The sequence below is a fragment of the Perca flavescens genome, chromosome 3 (assembly GCF_004354835.1).
Source record: "Perca flavescens isolate YP-PL-M2 chromosome 3, PFLA_1.0, whole genome shotgun sequence".
Taxonomy (NCBI): domain Eukaryota; kingdom Metazoa; phylum Chordata; class Actinopteri; order Perciformes; family Percidae; genus Perca; species Perca flavescens.
Window position 1 is genome coordinate 37,106,884 of NC_041333.1, and position 15,718 is coordinate 37,122,601.

The window sequence follows — 15,718 nt, forward strand, 5'->3', positions numbered from 1 at the left end:
TTAATATAAATTGACAAACAGTAAATACAGAATCTATACATATGAGTGTTTAACAGTGCAGGATGTGCACAAGTTCTGGGGCCTGTTTCACAAAACCAAGATAAGGGATTAAGCCGGGATTTCCCAGTTATCCTGGATGAATTTAGCCTTGACTCAGTTTCACGAAAGCAGAGGCACATAAATCACCATGGAGATATATTCTGTGCAGCTAGCCTGCTCCCGACCAGGCTAACAGCCGGGATTTATTTAATCCTGGAGCCTTTTCTGATCACCCAGCAGTGGTTTTACCCTTTTGTTATCAGCCTGGATTAAAATACAACAGGTGCATATTGCTGTTCATTTAGTTATTTAAAGTTGTGACCATTGTTTTTTCATTGCTACCGTTATATTGCTGTATGAAATAAAAAAAAAAAAATTCAAATGTGTTTTAAATGAAGTCTGTTACTAAGGGCAATACATACAATGCTGTACATGTGTGTTTCTATAGTTGAACAATGCACCTTGAATTGTTTTAGTTGATTCATTTTTTTTTAATTCTTTGACAATAAGGATCATGTTTGTTCTCCTTCCATGTGCATTGTATTTGGCATTCTTAGCACACAATTTGTGTTATCCAGTAAACTGGGACTATAATTTGGGAGGATTGTACAATTGTAAGAACATATCCTAATTGTATCCTCCCAAATGATAGCCTTAGTTCACTGGACCAGTAACTATCTAGTGATGTAGGCTACTGTACATTCATGTAACAACAGGGAGAGGACACCTCAGTGGATTTTGACCTTATATTTTGCTGGGGGGAAATAACTGATGAATATACTCTGTTCCATTCATGTTTACAGTGTGCATGGAATTTATCACTTTATCTTTATAGTTTCTAGATTTTAGAGTCCAATTTCTTCAGTGTCGTTATTTTCATATATATGAGGGAGCAAGGCATATAATATGTAGAGAAGGAAACTCGTCCTCTATAAAAAAAAAAAATTCAAAAACGTAATAAAAAGTGTGGCAGATAATATCGGACAGACTGAATGATATATCTAAAAATATACATTTATGAACTACTGCTCTTAACTGAAACCATTCAATGAGTCACTGTCATTTGCAAAAACAAACAGTTGTGCACTTTGCATTAAAAGCGAGCAGTGGAAGTTAATATGACTTGGGACATTTATGTTTTAGCCCATGAGAGAGAGGGAGAGGAGTAGAGTACACATCATATTCTAGCGTTGTAGAAAATTGATCTTCATGGTAAATTTCCTGAGTAATCTCATCTTCTACTTACTTTTAAGGCAAAGAGAACAACTGTTAATTTGTGCAAATGATTAGTAGCCTAATCCTTGAATGGTCTGATTATGACAGCTTCGATTCACTGCCGTGGTCAGTTATTTAGGATACAATTACGAATTCAGTCGGTCCGTGATCTTCTGCTACGCTTTCTCTCGCTGTTTCATTACAGCGGCCGTTTTTCTTTTCTTTTTATACAAATAATGTGTCTCACGTCGTCATACTTCCACAAGAAGCTGCTGCTCACTCTGTATAAAGTATGTACGATGCGTATTCTCCATTTTGGCATCAGGAAATCTGTGATCGACCTCGCGGTCTTTTGAGGAAAGTCGTGGACGCGCATCTATCTGAATTAGTTCAGCCTGACTCGACCTAGTCTCTCCTCCTCAGCTCCTAGTCTCTCCTCCTCAGCTCCTAGTCTCTCCTCCTCAGCTCCTAGTCTCTCCTCCTCAGTCTGGCTCGACCTAGTCTCTCCTGCTCAGCTCCTAGTCTCTCCTCCTCAGCTCCTAGTCTCTCCTCCTCAGCTCCTAGTCTCTCCTCCTCAGTCTGGCTCGACCTAGTCTCTCCTCCTCAGCCTGGCTCGACCTAGTCTCTCCTCCTCAGTCTGACCTAGTCTCTCCTCCTCAGCCTGGCTCGACCTAGTCTCTCCTCCTCAGTCTGGCTCGACCTAGTCTCTCCTCCTCAGTCTGACCTAGTCTCTCCTCCTCAGCCTGGCTCGGCCTTCATGAAACGCACCAAGCCAGGATGCACAGATTAGACTAGGTCAAGCCTCGCTTTATCAGTTATCCTGGATTTATATATTCTGCTTTTGTGAAACAGGCCCCAGGATATATAAAATGTGTACACACACACACACACACACACACACACACACGCGTGTGTGTATTACAGACTGTAAGCAGCAGGTGGCGGCAAACAATCAAAACAGGAAGCCGCTGCTGCTACGGTTACGTCACACTGTGTATCCTCTTTTCGGTTGTCATGGCGAGCAGAAGTGTGTGTGTGTGTGTGTGTGTGTGTGTGTGTGTGTGTGTGTGTGTGTGTGTGTGTGTGTGTGTGTGTGTGTGTGTGTGTGTGTGTGTGTGTGTGTGTGTGTGTGTGTGTGTGTGTGTGTGTGTGTGTGTGTGTGTGTGTGTGTGTACATTTTATATATCCTGAACTTGTGCACATCCTGCACTGTTAAACACTCATATGTACATATTCTGTATTTACTGTTTGTCAATTTATATCAATGGTTAATATGCTTAAGTATGTACCAATAACCAAGGAAACAGACATTTGTGCTTTTATTTTTTTTCTGTGTGTGTGCTGCAGCAGCCATTAATAATCATGTTGAACACAAAAATACAGAAAATACGAGTAGAAAGCGTCTCGTTCATCTACTGTTGAACGAAAATCCTCGGTCCAAATCTCTTTTTTTTTTTATTTTATTTTTTTTATGTCTTTTACATTTTTTTTGTATATTTCTTTTGCGTCTCTCCTCCGTGGACCGTTTTGTGAACCATTTCCTAAATTATTGACTCTTTGATCTCCGAGCTGAACCTTTTTAACAAGTGATCCAGCAATCACCAGAGTGCCTCTTATGTCGAATCAATGTCTTATGTAAGCCGCCGTATGACCACTGAGAGATATTAAAATCCATAGAAAGCATTACGTCCTCGCACAGCGTGATGTCCTTTACGGTGTGTTAAAGGATGGACGGTTTTGATTGGCTCAGATACACACGCACGCACAGTCACACACACATACACAGACATACACAAACACACACACACACGCACACACGCACACACAAACATACAAGCACACACACATACACACACAGACACGCACATGCACGCACACAGACACACACACAAAGACACACACACAAACATACAAGCACACACACATGCACGCAGACACACACAGACACGCAGGCACACACACACACACACACAGGCACTCATACACGCACGACACAGACACACACACACAGGCACGCAGACAAACATACAAGCATACACACGCACACACACACACAGGCACAGGCACTCACACGTACACACAGTCACGCACACACAAAGACACACACACGCGCACACAGTCACGCACACACACAAAGACGCACACAAACATACAAGCACACACACACACACACACACACACACACACACAGCTTCCTTCAGGGTCTATTCGCTGCACGAAGAGTCTTATTTAAAAGGTTTTAGCCCGCTCATTTTTTCTGCCACATCGTTGCTTTTCAACTGCAGGCTGTGTGAACACTAACAATGTGACGAGTTGCCCTCATTAGAAGATGAAATTAAGGGGAATTAATTGCCCTAACTCGCCACTAGCCTAGTCCTTATGGCAGATTATGCAACGCACTCGTTATTTAAGAGGTAACTTAGGGAGAAATCTGACCCCTAACCTGCCACATGTTCTCTTCGATGTAATTCATCACGATGAAGGAGGGAATGCTCCAGTTACAGCACCTATATCCACTATTTCATATAGCCATTTGATAACCGAATGCCCAAAAATCTATACATCATTTGAGAAAAACATGATAGTTATAACATCCTATTTCCCTTTTTTCATCGTAAATTTTTTTTGTTTGCGACATTTCTGTCACTTTTTTGGGCTTTTTTACATCCTGTTTGTATCTTATTTTTCTCCCACTTAACTTATGGCACCTAGATGCACGATTTTTCAGCCTGTGTGATGAAAGAATGCCTGCCTGAAAATTATTATTATTATTTTTGGGAAAACATGATCGTTGTAATATTTACTTTTTTTAGTTTTTCAATGTTTTATGCTTTTTTTTTTTACTTTTCTTTTCAACATTTGTCACTTTTTTTTTACGTTTGTTGCTTCTTGCATCGCTTGTTGCCAGAGGTGGCAGTAAAGCTGCTTACACATATAGCCGACTGTTGACAGAAAAGCCAGTCAAAATGATCAGTCTCTCCGTGTTGGTCCAAAAAGTGCCACAGAACACACCAAAGAGACGAGACGAGACGTAATACATCTCTATAACAGCAGGTGGGGCTACTCTGTATTGTTGCCCAGGAAATGAAAACCGGCAGCTGATTGGACGAACGGGTCACATGGGTTTCTTTTCTCCGGAAATTCAAAGCCAGACTGTCATGGCGGCTCGTTCAGAATACGATCTCATATTGGACTAAAATAGTTCACCGAAAAAACATGTTTCTGAAAACATTTTAAGAGAGAAATAGGCCCTGCAACAAAGGTCAGTTTAAAAGATTTTCGTCAGATTTTGAGAGACTCTAGTCACCTCTTTCCGCTCGCCATTTCCGGGTGAGTCCCGACTGCCCTGCCTCCGACTGAACATGTCAGGTCGGCCAAAATGAACACCGACAGCCCCCCAGACTGACGACCACATGGGACACACCGAACAGACTCGAGTCACTGACCTCGCCAGACTGTCCAGCGGCCGATAATCGGCCCTGTGTGTCCGGGCTATGTGTCACACCACATGTGCAAGTCACAAGCAAGTCTCAAGTCACTGTGGTGAGAATCAAGCAAGTCGAGTCCCTGTCTCAAGTCAAATCATACAAAATTCTTAAATCCACCCCAGTTTTTACATTCATAATCAGTTTAAAAAGACATTTGTCATCATGAAAAGTCTTGTTTTATTTTCAATATTGCAACGAAACTGTTGCAGCAAAAACTTCATTACAGAGACATAAATCCACATAAGGTGCTAGGTTTACACATCAAGCTAGCTGAGCTCCGCGGAGACTGGCCCGCGATAGGCAGCGGTGGTTTATTATCGCGTCTAGCCACCACTGCCCATCGCGGGCTTGCCTTTTAATTTTAATCCCTTTAAAAAAAAATTATAATAATAATAATACGTCCTCACTATTACATTAATAAAAAAATAAATAAAAATATGTCCTGGCTATTACATAAAATCTCAAGTCAAAGTCGAGTCATTTATCAATGTAAGTCAAGCAAGTCTCAAGTCCTCAAATTGGCGACTTGAGTCGGACTCAAGTCAAGTCGTGCGACTCGAGTCCCCCACCTTTCTTTAACATTATAACAGACTCTTTGAATGATTTAACTGGACATTAGTCCGATTAATTGCGAGTTAACTATGACATTAATGCGATTAATTGCGAGTTAACCACAACATTAATCCAATTAATTGCAAGTTAACTATGACATTAGTCCGATTAATTGCGAGTTAACTATGAAATTAATGCGATTCATTGCGAGTTAACCACAACATTAATCCAATTAATTGCGAGTTAACTATGACATTAATGCGATTAATTGCGAGTTAACTGACATTAGTCCGATTAATTGCGAGTTAACTATGACATTAATGCGATTAATTGCGAGTTAACTATGACATTAGTCCGATTAATTGCAAGCGAAATATTACGTTAATGCGATTAATTGCGAGTTAACCACAACATTAATCCAATTAATTGCGAGTTAACTATGACATTAATGCGATTAATTGCGAGTTAACTATGACATTAATGCGATTAATTGCGAGTTAACTATGACATTAATGCAATTAATCACGATTAAATATTCCAATCGTTTGACAGCACTAGATTTAACACGTTTTTTTCACCCTACTTTCGAGTGTACAGCGGGCCTATAAAAAAAGTTTCTCCGCCGCTGTAATCCAAAAAGTGACAACGGTTTTGTTTTTTCTGTTGCAGGAAACCATGACGACCAAGTTCGAGATGTCCAAGATGGAGTAGAGCAGACAGACGATGGCTCGGCCGAGCGGAGGGGAAACGCGGTGCAGGAATGTTTTGAAAAGATGAATAATACAGATTAACGTCGGTGTACAAGGTTGATTTAAAAAGGGAAGGATGGCTGATGAAAATGCACATGTGCGGAGAGAGAGAGAGAGAGAGAGAGAGAGAGAGAGAGAGAGAGAGAGAGAGAGAGGACGGACTGTGTGTGGGATTTAACCCCCGACTTTACAAGCTTTGTAAGCCTTGATTGTACATAACACTGGGAGTAAAATCCATCACAGCGGGATTCCGGCTCTTTTTATTTGTATTGCCTGTTTGTATTTCTATTTCTATATATATATATATATATATATATATATATATACAGTATATTTTGAAGAATTTGATGCTAATGAGCGGCTTGTTTTCTTTTCACTGTTGTGGAAATGACATTTTTCCCAATATTGTCCCATCTGACTTTTTTGTGCGTTTTCACTGTCAACCACAACGCGAGCTGTGCCTGGGCCTCTGTTGGGTTGATACCTGTGATTGTGAAAAAAATACATGGATGTTAATGAATTTCTTTTTTTTTTTTGTTCTTTTCTTTTGTTGTGCGGTTCGTTTCAGCTTTTTTGGTTTCCAATTTAACTCCCATTAAAAGCTGTTCACATTCGGGGGAATTTCACCCAGACGGTGTATGAAAATGATTTCTTATTTTATGGTTTTGGCAACACAAAGAAAGCGGGAGGTGAGGGAACATCACAACACATTTATCACTACCCATCGCGTAAAATACAGACGCTCTGGGATGTGCCTTTGGCGTTCGTTAGTAACGCTAAAAGTCTCCTTTAGCGTCATATCTAAAACGCGCTTTTGTTGGGACTCTTGGCGTCACTTTTTGGTGCTCTGGGTCGGGATGTAGGTATAACTGACATGCGGCATAAGACCGGGACAGTTAGGTTTAGGAAAAGCTGGTGGGTGGGCTAAGGCTGTGCAATTATTCGAAATTTAATCGTGATTATGATTTTGGCTCGCCAATGATCACAAAAACAGAATAATAGAGAAAAACAATTATTTAGTTCATTACTTTTTGCAAGAAAACTCTTATTTTCTCTTGTGTTCTGAATGAAAAAATAAAGTTTAAATAGGAAATGTATTCAGGAAAATTTCACAGTTGTGTTTGTTTTTTTTTTTTTTCTGTTGATTTATGTAACTTTTTCCAATGTTTTTTTTAAGTTAAATAATTGCAACATCTTTCTAGAAGTCAACAAGTAATCGTGTTAAATTGTTGTGATTTCCATATTGACCAAAATAATCGTGATTATATTTTTTCCCACAATCGAGCAGCCCTAGGGTGGGGTTACTAAATGTACGTTTCAGTGACACGAGGGACACAAACCCCCGGTGCCCTAGGTGAAAGTCCTGTGTTGTTAGACCCATCCACACCCCAAACCAACCTCCTTACGAGGCATTTTGATGTTTCATATTACTCTCTATACTACGTCATCTTACAGCGCCGCGGTCGAGCTGCCGCTCGGACACCGAAGGGGGATTTTTGCGTCTTATCTGACCCTAAGAGACACTGACCAAGCGTCTGTATTTACTAACACACACACACACACACACACACACACACACACACCTGTCCCAGTCTCATGTGACACATTTTCCAACATGGCATCATGACTTTGCGTAAACCTACACGCCCACTTTCCTAAAGCCAAATGGCGTGTTATCTGTACGCATTTTGAGCAATCCGCATGTATGTCTGCGCTGTATACAGCGGATGTAAACATACACACCACGTGGCATCGCCACGTTGCGCGTTATTGGGAGAACGTCACACGCTTGTAAAAAAAAAAAAAAAAAAAGGTTGGGTTAAGGAAAAGAACGTTGGAAAAGGCTTTAGTGACACAAAAAAAATGACAAATGCGTGTTATCTGTACGCATTTTGAGCTATCTGCGTGTATGTCTACACTGTATACAGCCGACGTAAACCTATACGCCCCTTTCTAAAGCCAAGTGGCGTGTTATCTGTACGCATTTTGAGCGCCGTATACAGCGGATGGGTTGGGTTTAGGAAAAGAAGAAAGCAAAGGTTGGGTTTAGGAAACGTGACCGCATCAATTGACACGCAATCGCAAGGTAATGTAAGTCAATGGAGGCCATAAGGCGTTGATAAACACGCTAAAAAGTGATTATGCGTCTTGATAACACACCAATAATGGCATATACGAATTGGCGTGTCATACATACGCCACTTTATGAGATCAGTCTGAAAAGCAAAGTAATGCCAGTGTCAGGATATGAGAATGAGTTTTTTTTTTTTTTTTTTTTTTTTTAAACTCATTACACTAAAATATGTGCCAGAGTGTGAGAGCATAAAGCAGTATTTGTTTATTGCGCTTGTTACAATTTAGTTGAAAGGGAAAAGTAATGAGAACAGTTTTAAGAATCTGAAGCATCTGTTTTCCTTTTCTGGTCGGAAGTGTGGAGACGTCGCCTAAAAGTAATTACGCTCATTTAAAAAAAAGCCTTTGTGATTATGTTGGCTGGTAATCAGCGCGAAAGACGTCTTGATGTCTCCGTGTGTGTTTTCATTTCGCACGGCAGCATCTGTTTGTTGTCGCTGATTGATTATGTGAAGCGCGGTTTGGTTTGGAAATAAATCAAATGTTAATTAAAACTTGGAAAGAAAAATATGTGTTTCTCGTCTGATGTTTCTTGCTTTTTCCTTTTTAATGTCAACAATGAATATTTATTCACAGAAATTAACTGGAAGTCTGGAGAGAAGCCTGGGCCGACCCACAAAAAGGGCTGTTGGACCCAGAACTCCACCTAAACTATCAAAAATGGTGTCCACACCAGTATTGGGGGAAGTTACTTTTAAAAGTAGTGTTTTCTCGTTACTTCTTAAAAAAGTAATCTGTAACTTTACTACGGGTGGGCTGCGGCTCCAACACGGTCTCACGGCAGTTTGTGAAATGGTCACGTTATTCGTGTTCACGGAACGGGACGTTTATTTAGTGGTGGCCAGCACGAAATGGTCTATAGGGAGATTAACGGGGAAAGCAAATGCCACGCGCGACAATAACGGGACGGTTAACGGCGAAACAAAACGGCACCCGCGGGACGCGATCCCTGGTCTCTTGGGTGAAAATCCACGTGAATCATGTAGATCCGAAGACTTTTTCTTTTTTGGGATGCTAATAAGGCACCGGTGCCTTAACGACCGTTATCTACCGGACCAAATAGCAACGCGGATTTCGGTGCCTTATTTCGGTGCCACTTAAATGCCTGCGCTTCTCTCTGATGCTCCGAAAACGGACGTTAGAGGGAACTGAAACATCGCCGCACCGTTTTAAATGTATCGTTACGTTACTGTAACGCGTTACAAACAACACTGGTCCAAACTAACCAAGAAGCAAAGCCGTGAAAACTAGACCACCAAGGGGCTATCGCACAAAATCAGCATAAGGGATTAAGCCGGGATATTCAAGTTACAGTGGTATGAAAACGTTTAGGCACCCCTCTGAGGCTGCATAATAATTTACTACAGTCGGGACAGAAAATGATCACAGTGGAATGCCATTCATTTTCTAATAAAAGCTGAGTACTGGGGTATTTTCCAGACAAAGATTTTTATTGTAGCAATATTAAGTTGTATGAAATTAAATCAGATAGACAAAATAGGATATGCAAAAATGTGGCCGCCCTTGTCATTTTGTTGATTTGAATGCCTGTAACTACTTAGCACAGATTAATTGGAACACACAATTGGTTTGGTGAACTCACTAAGCCTTGAACTTCATAGACAGGTGCATCCAATCTTGATGAAAGCCATTTAAGGTGGCCAATTGCAAGTTGTTGTTCTCTTTGACTCTCCTCTGAAGAGTGGCAACATGGGGCCCTCAAAACAACTCTCAAATGACCTGAAAACAGAGATTGTTCAACATTATGGTTTAGGGGAAGGCTACAAAAAGCTATCGCAGAGATGTAAGCCGTCAGTGTCCACTGTGAGGAACATAGTGAGGAAATGGAAAACCAAGCCAGCTTCATTTTGGAACAAGTGGCATGCCTGATGAGTTATTTGGTCATAACAAGGGCCGGCAAAAGAACACAGCATTCCAAGAAAAACACTTGCTACCCACAGTCAAATCTGGTGGAGGTTCCATCATGCCGTGGGGCTGCGTGGCCAGTGCCGGTACTGGGGATCTTGTTAAAGTTGAGGGTCGCATGGATTCCACTCAATATCACTACTGGGGATTTTGTTAAATCAGCAGATTCTTGAGAATAATGTTGAAGAATCAAGTCACAAAGTTGGAGTTACGCCGGGGCTGGATATTTCAACAAGACAACGATCTACATCATCTACTCGGGCGTTTATGCAGAGTAACAAGTCCAATGTTCTGAAATGGCCATCCCAGTCCCCAGACCTGAATATCATTGAAAATCTGAAGCGGGCTGTGCATGCTCGGCAACCATCAAACCTAACTGAACTGGAGATGTTTTTAGGGAGGTTGGTCGGGGTGGTGGATGGGTCAAACAACACAGGACTTTCACCCGGGCGAGCGGGGATGGCGTCCCTGCGTGTGGCGTTTTGTCCCGCGTGTTACTGTGGCGCGTCTCCCGGCGTTTAAGGCGCCCTTTCCCCGTACGTTTTTTCCTAAACCCAACCTCCGCCATCCCGTTATTGTGGGGCGTCCCCAGCGGGCCTTTTCTGCCGCCTCCCGGGGTCCTTTCCCCGAGAAAATAACGTGACATTTACACGTAAAAAACGTCTCCGTGAAACCGTATCAATAGATTAAGAATAACGTGGACATTTACACGAACTGCCGTGAGACCGGGTTGTACAGGCCTTGCTGGATACACCGTGACTCTGTTTGTGGATCTAATGATCGCTGTGGATTACTTTTTTCATGTCATTGGATTACGGCAAAATACCGATCTTTTTTCTAAACGTGTCTTCACCTTTTATGGTGTGATTGCGCTTGGTTTCTGCGTTTGGAGAGGCATCTCAACACACTTTAGGTCCAACACTGATTGTTCACTGTTGCATTTTACATTTCGGGGAATCTGTCTATTGTGCTCCAACACAGCCGTGCCGTGATTGGATTTCATAAGGGCGAATTGTTAAATTGTTACAATGTAATTTCAAATCTGCTTTAAAAAATAAACATATGCTTATTTAGCATGTTTGTTTTGTCCATTATGTGCTCGTGCTGTGTTCCACAGGTCTCAGCTGCTGCAATGAGTTTTTTTTTGTTGCCCCCCACCACCACCTGGCTCGAATGTCAAACTCCGCCTATGGGCTCTGGTAGATTTTTTTGCGATTGGTCGTGGTGGGCTTGCTTCGTGTGTCGTGCTGTTGTTTACCTTTTTGTAATTTCCGGATTTCCCTACGGTCCCTCGGAACTGTGGGTAATTCATCAATAAAAGTCTTTTTTTTTTCATTTTCTTTATTTATTTAAACAGGGACAACGTACAATATACATTAACCTTAGACAGGAGAGATGCATTATACCAGGTTGTAGCACATGTGCTAGTTTCCACGTGTAGTCCCTGGGCAGGCTGATGTCAACAAATAAATTTAATAACACATTTATCCCAAAACCAACATTCAAATGAACATTAAAATGATCCCACCCTTCATTAATTCCTCAGCATTCATTTACTAATACACTCGCACATACACATCAATTACTATACATAATGTGAGCATGTTTGTTTTAAAAGAAGCCATTTTTTGGCCCAATATGAAAAAATGTTAAAATTTGCACGTTATCAGCTTTGTTGGCAACTTATTCTACTCTCTGATAGCCACACTTGAGAAAGCTGAGCTGCCGAATGCCGTTTTACACTGAGGAATCCTACACTCACCCCGAAAAGTCGACCGAGTCGCTCGAGTTGTAATTTCTGAGCTCAGTGAGATATACTTTTTAACCGGAGGAGCTGCAATACCATTTATTATTTTGAACAAAAGACAGATATTTGAATATATGATTATGTTTTCAAAACTTAATATACTAAGTTTTTTAAGAATATGACAGTGGTGAAATAGCCGAGATTTCTTGTCATGAACCTTAATAGAACTTTTGTACAATGTTTCCAGGGGCCTTAATGCTGCATCGATGCAGACTTCACAGAAAGGGCTCGGTAAGTGTGTACTCAAACCCTCACGCCCTTTGAAATTCCACATTGGGACAACCATAAAGCCCTTACGAATTTCGCGAGAACGCGCACGGGTGGTCTGTGAGTCTGTGAGTCCGGACTTTGGGATTGGGCCATTGAGTCAAGGAAGGATCAGAATGTCCTGGGTGCACTGCGCGCCCCCCACCTCTCTTAAGTCTTCTGTCTCACCCTGATTGGCTGAGAGAGGAAACACACCAAGCTGCTCTCAATCCCGGTTTAGGGTTTTAGGAGCTGTCGCTCTGCACAACAGGTGATCTGAAGAACCGTCCAATCAGCTCAGGGGAAATGATGACACATTCAGCTGAGAGGAAAAGGAGAGCAAGTACCAAAACAAAGTTATACCATGAAAATACTTATTACACTAAAATACTAGGCCTTGGATTGGGTCATTTAGAGTGTGTGTGTGTATGCGTGTGTGTGTGTGTGTGTGCGTGTGTGTGTCTGTGTGTGCATGCGTGAGTTTGTGTCTGTGTTTGTGTGTATGTCTGTCTGTGTGTCTGTGTGTCGGTGTGTGTGTGTGTGTCTGTGTGTTTGTGGGTGTGTGTGTCTGTGTCTGTGTGTGCATGCATGCATGTGTTTGTGTGTCTGTGTGTGTCTGTGTGTGTCTGTGTCTGTGTGTGTGTGTGTGTGTGTGTCTGTGTGTGCATGCGTGTGTCTGTGTCTGTGTGTGTGTGTGTGCATGCGTGTGTTTGTGTCTGTGTGTGTGTGTGTGTCTGTCTGTGTGTGCATGCGTGTGTTTGTGTCTGTGTGTGTCTGTGTGTCTGTGTGTGCATGCATGTGTTTGTGTCTGTGTGTCTGTGTGTGTGTGTTTGTGTCTGTGTGTGTGTGCATGCGTGTGTTTGTGTCTGTGTGTGCATGCGTGTGTTTGTGTCTGTGTGTCTGTGTGTGTCTGTATTTGTGTGTGTGTGTGTGTGTGTGTGTGTGTGCAGGCGTGTGTTTGTGTCTGTGTGTGCATGCGTGTGTTTGTGTCTGTGTGTGTCTGTATGTGTGTCTGTATGTGTGTATCTCTGTGTGTGTCTGTGTTTCAGCCTGCTAATTGTTAACAGTGATTTGTTTTCTTTCACAGTATCAGTGTGTCAATGGATTAAACCAAAAAAGTAAACTGAGCACACATTTCGAATTTAGGGCAATGATTTATAAATGTTTATTTCCCCCCCACTTACTTGTCCCGTCGTATTTGTCACTTTTTTCAACGTTCTTTCATCAATTTTATTTCAAATGCTATAACATTTTCAACCTAGAAATCTAGACGCACCCTAGTGGCAGCACATTTATTTTGCAGCCAGGGTCGGTCTAGGCACTCTCCGGTGGCTTGCGAGCTGGAAAAACCAAATTTTGGTCAGGCCAATCACATCGTGTATAGAGTCGGTGGGCGGGGCTTATGGCTGCTGCTGCTGGGAACAGCGGACTTCTGGAAGACTTGGAGTTAAGCTTTTCCTTGAGAAAACAACAAAGAACGGCACTGAAGTCATTCTTTAAAAAGGAAGGTGTGTTCGGAGTTTTGCCGACCGGATACGGCAAAAGTTGAATCTATCAACTAGCTCCGCTACATTTCTCGTTGCTCTGCCTGGTTGTAGCGCTATCCTATTACGTGCAGAGGGGAATTTGAAAGACAACCGTTTATCCCGCCCTTCGGATTGAGCTCCGTCAACGGCGAGTTCCCAGACCCAACATCTGGATGTGGGTCTGGCTTGTCAGGCTAATAAAATTGAATAAAACACCTAAATTCCATAAAATTAGTGAACCAATCATTTATTTTTTTAACGTTGTATGGAACCATCCATGTTATATTTTTTGACAGTTTGGTTGAAAGAAAACCCAAATTTTCTGATATAGAAAATGTTCTAATCTTAACTACATGTTTTGGCTTTTTTAAACGTAACTGTTGTTGTCTCACAATGTGAGGCACCAGAAACGTGTGGCTCTGTGGCGCAATGGACAGCGCGTTGGACTTCTAGTTAAGCTCAGGAGAAGTGATTCAAAGGTTGTGGGTTCGAGTCCCACCAGAGTCGACCTTTAGAAAGATGTTCAGATCGTGTTAGTTCTTGTAAATGTTGGTAAGATAACCGTCTCGTTTGTGACAAAGGCTAATATGGAAGTTAAGTCAACATTAATCACGATATATATTAATTAAGGTAAAAGTAACCCACCAACTTTGTCTTCGTCTAACTTTGTCTACTAGTGCGTAACTTTCTGATATTATTGAACGTCCGTTACATTCAAGCCGTTGCCCAATTAGCTGCTACAAAGCTAATTACGACTCTCAGCTCCACACAACTCTCTCTGGATCTCTCAGTGTGGCTACGTTCAGAAGATTGTGGCGTCCGGAGACTTTCCCGCGCACAAACTCAAGAAGATAATGACCTCTTCTGGAGAGTCCATCATGTTGTTATAATCCTCCGTGTCCTCCTTGGCTACTAGCATCTGCTTGGAGGAGGAGGAGGGGAGGGGGGAGGGGCAAGTGCGCGGTCACGGAAGGCTTGTATTATGTGGCCGGGGGGGGAGAAAGTGTACTTTTTTAAACACTTTGTTTTCAAAGCTTTTCCCAACATTTTTTTGTCACTTTTTCTGATGTTTCTGTTGTTGTTTTTTGCGTTTTTTGTTTTGTTTTGGGCGTATTTTTTCCTCTTCGGAGGACAACTTTATCTTTATTATAGAGCGATATTTTTTTTATACACAGTATATTACATTCAGATTTAGAATTACATTCAGTGCATTAACGGTTGCCCCACCGTGACCATTCACCCTGTTTTAGTGAGACCCTGGATCCATATAAGGGCGGGGGGGATTTAAAGCACCACGTACGAAGTGTAACACAACACATAAAACGCGACAATGTGACAAACAGAACAACAGAAGGAAGTGAGACGGGACAATAACAGAACTGACAAGAAGGGACTGGACAGAACAGTTGACAAACATCAGAATGTATTATTAATAATTCATATTTGGTTGATCACAGTTTTCGTGTTTAAAGGGAGTTGGAAAAACATGTTATGCATAAGTGTGGATGGTGTTGCTAGTGTGTGTATGTGTGTATGAGTAAAGTGATAACCGTAAGGGAGAAATAATGAAAAGGGAAAAATGTGTTTCAAAAAATATTTTAATAAATGGGTTTTTGAAGGTTTTTACATTTTTTTTTCACATTTTTTAACATTCTCTTATCATCTTTCTTCTTCAAATGCTATAAAATAAATTGAATAAAACACCCAAATTCAATGAAAGTAGTGAACTGGTCATTTATTTGACTTGTGATGGTTGCTAAATGTGAATATTGTTCTAGTGTCTTCTGTCCTCTGTGACAGTAAACTGAATATCTTTGAGTTGGGGACAAAGACAAGACATTTGAGGACGTCATCTTGGGCTTTTTGGGAAACACTGATCCACATGTTTCACCATTTTCTAACATTGTAGAGACCAAACAACTCATCCATTCATCCAGAAAGTAATCAACAGATTAATCGACAGTAAAAAAAAGAATCATTAGTTGCAGCCCTACATCTCTGTTAATTGAAATGTCTTTAAACTTGACCCCAAATCCT

The 15,718-nt window shown here is 41.5% G+C and overlaps 1 protein-coding gene and 1 non-coding gene across 4 annotated transcripts in view; both read left to right on the forward strand.

Annotated features, from left to right (window-relative positions):
- The window catches only part of zgc:162698 (Transmembrane protein 87A-like), a 36,770-nt gene extending 30,095 nt beyond the window's left edge, over window positions 1–6,675 (forward strand). For all 3 annotated transcript variants that reach the window (XM_028573777.1, XM_028573774.1, XM_028573775.1), the window contains one exon: window positions 5,964–6,675. In XM_028573777.1, the coding sequence (XP_028429578.1) occupies window positions 5,964–6,005 (42 nt within the window). In that variant the 3' untranslated portion in view covers window positions 6,006–6,675. The remainder of the gene's footprint in view (window positions 1–5,963) is intronic.
- A 7,421-nt stretch (window positions 6,676–14,096) lies between these two features.
- On the forward strand, window positions 14,097–14,188 carry trnar-ucu (transfer RNA arginine (anticodon UCU)). Its single transcript is given in 2 exon segments — window positions 14,097–14,133; window positions 14,153–14,188. It is a non-coding gene; the product is annotated as a tRNA-Arg (tRNA).
- Window positions 14,189–15,718: the final 1,530 nt, after the last annotated feature.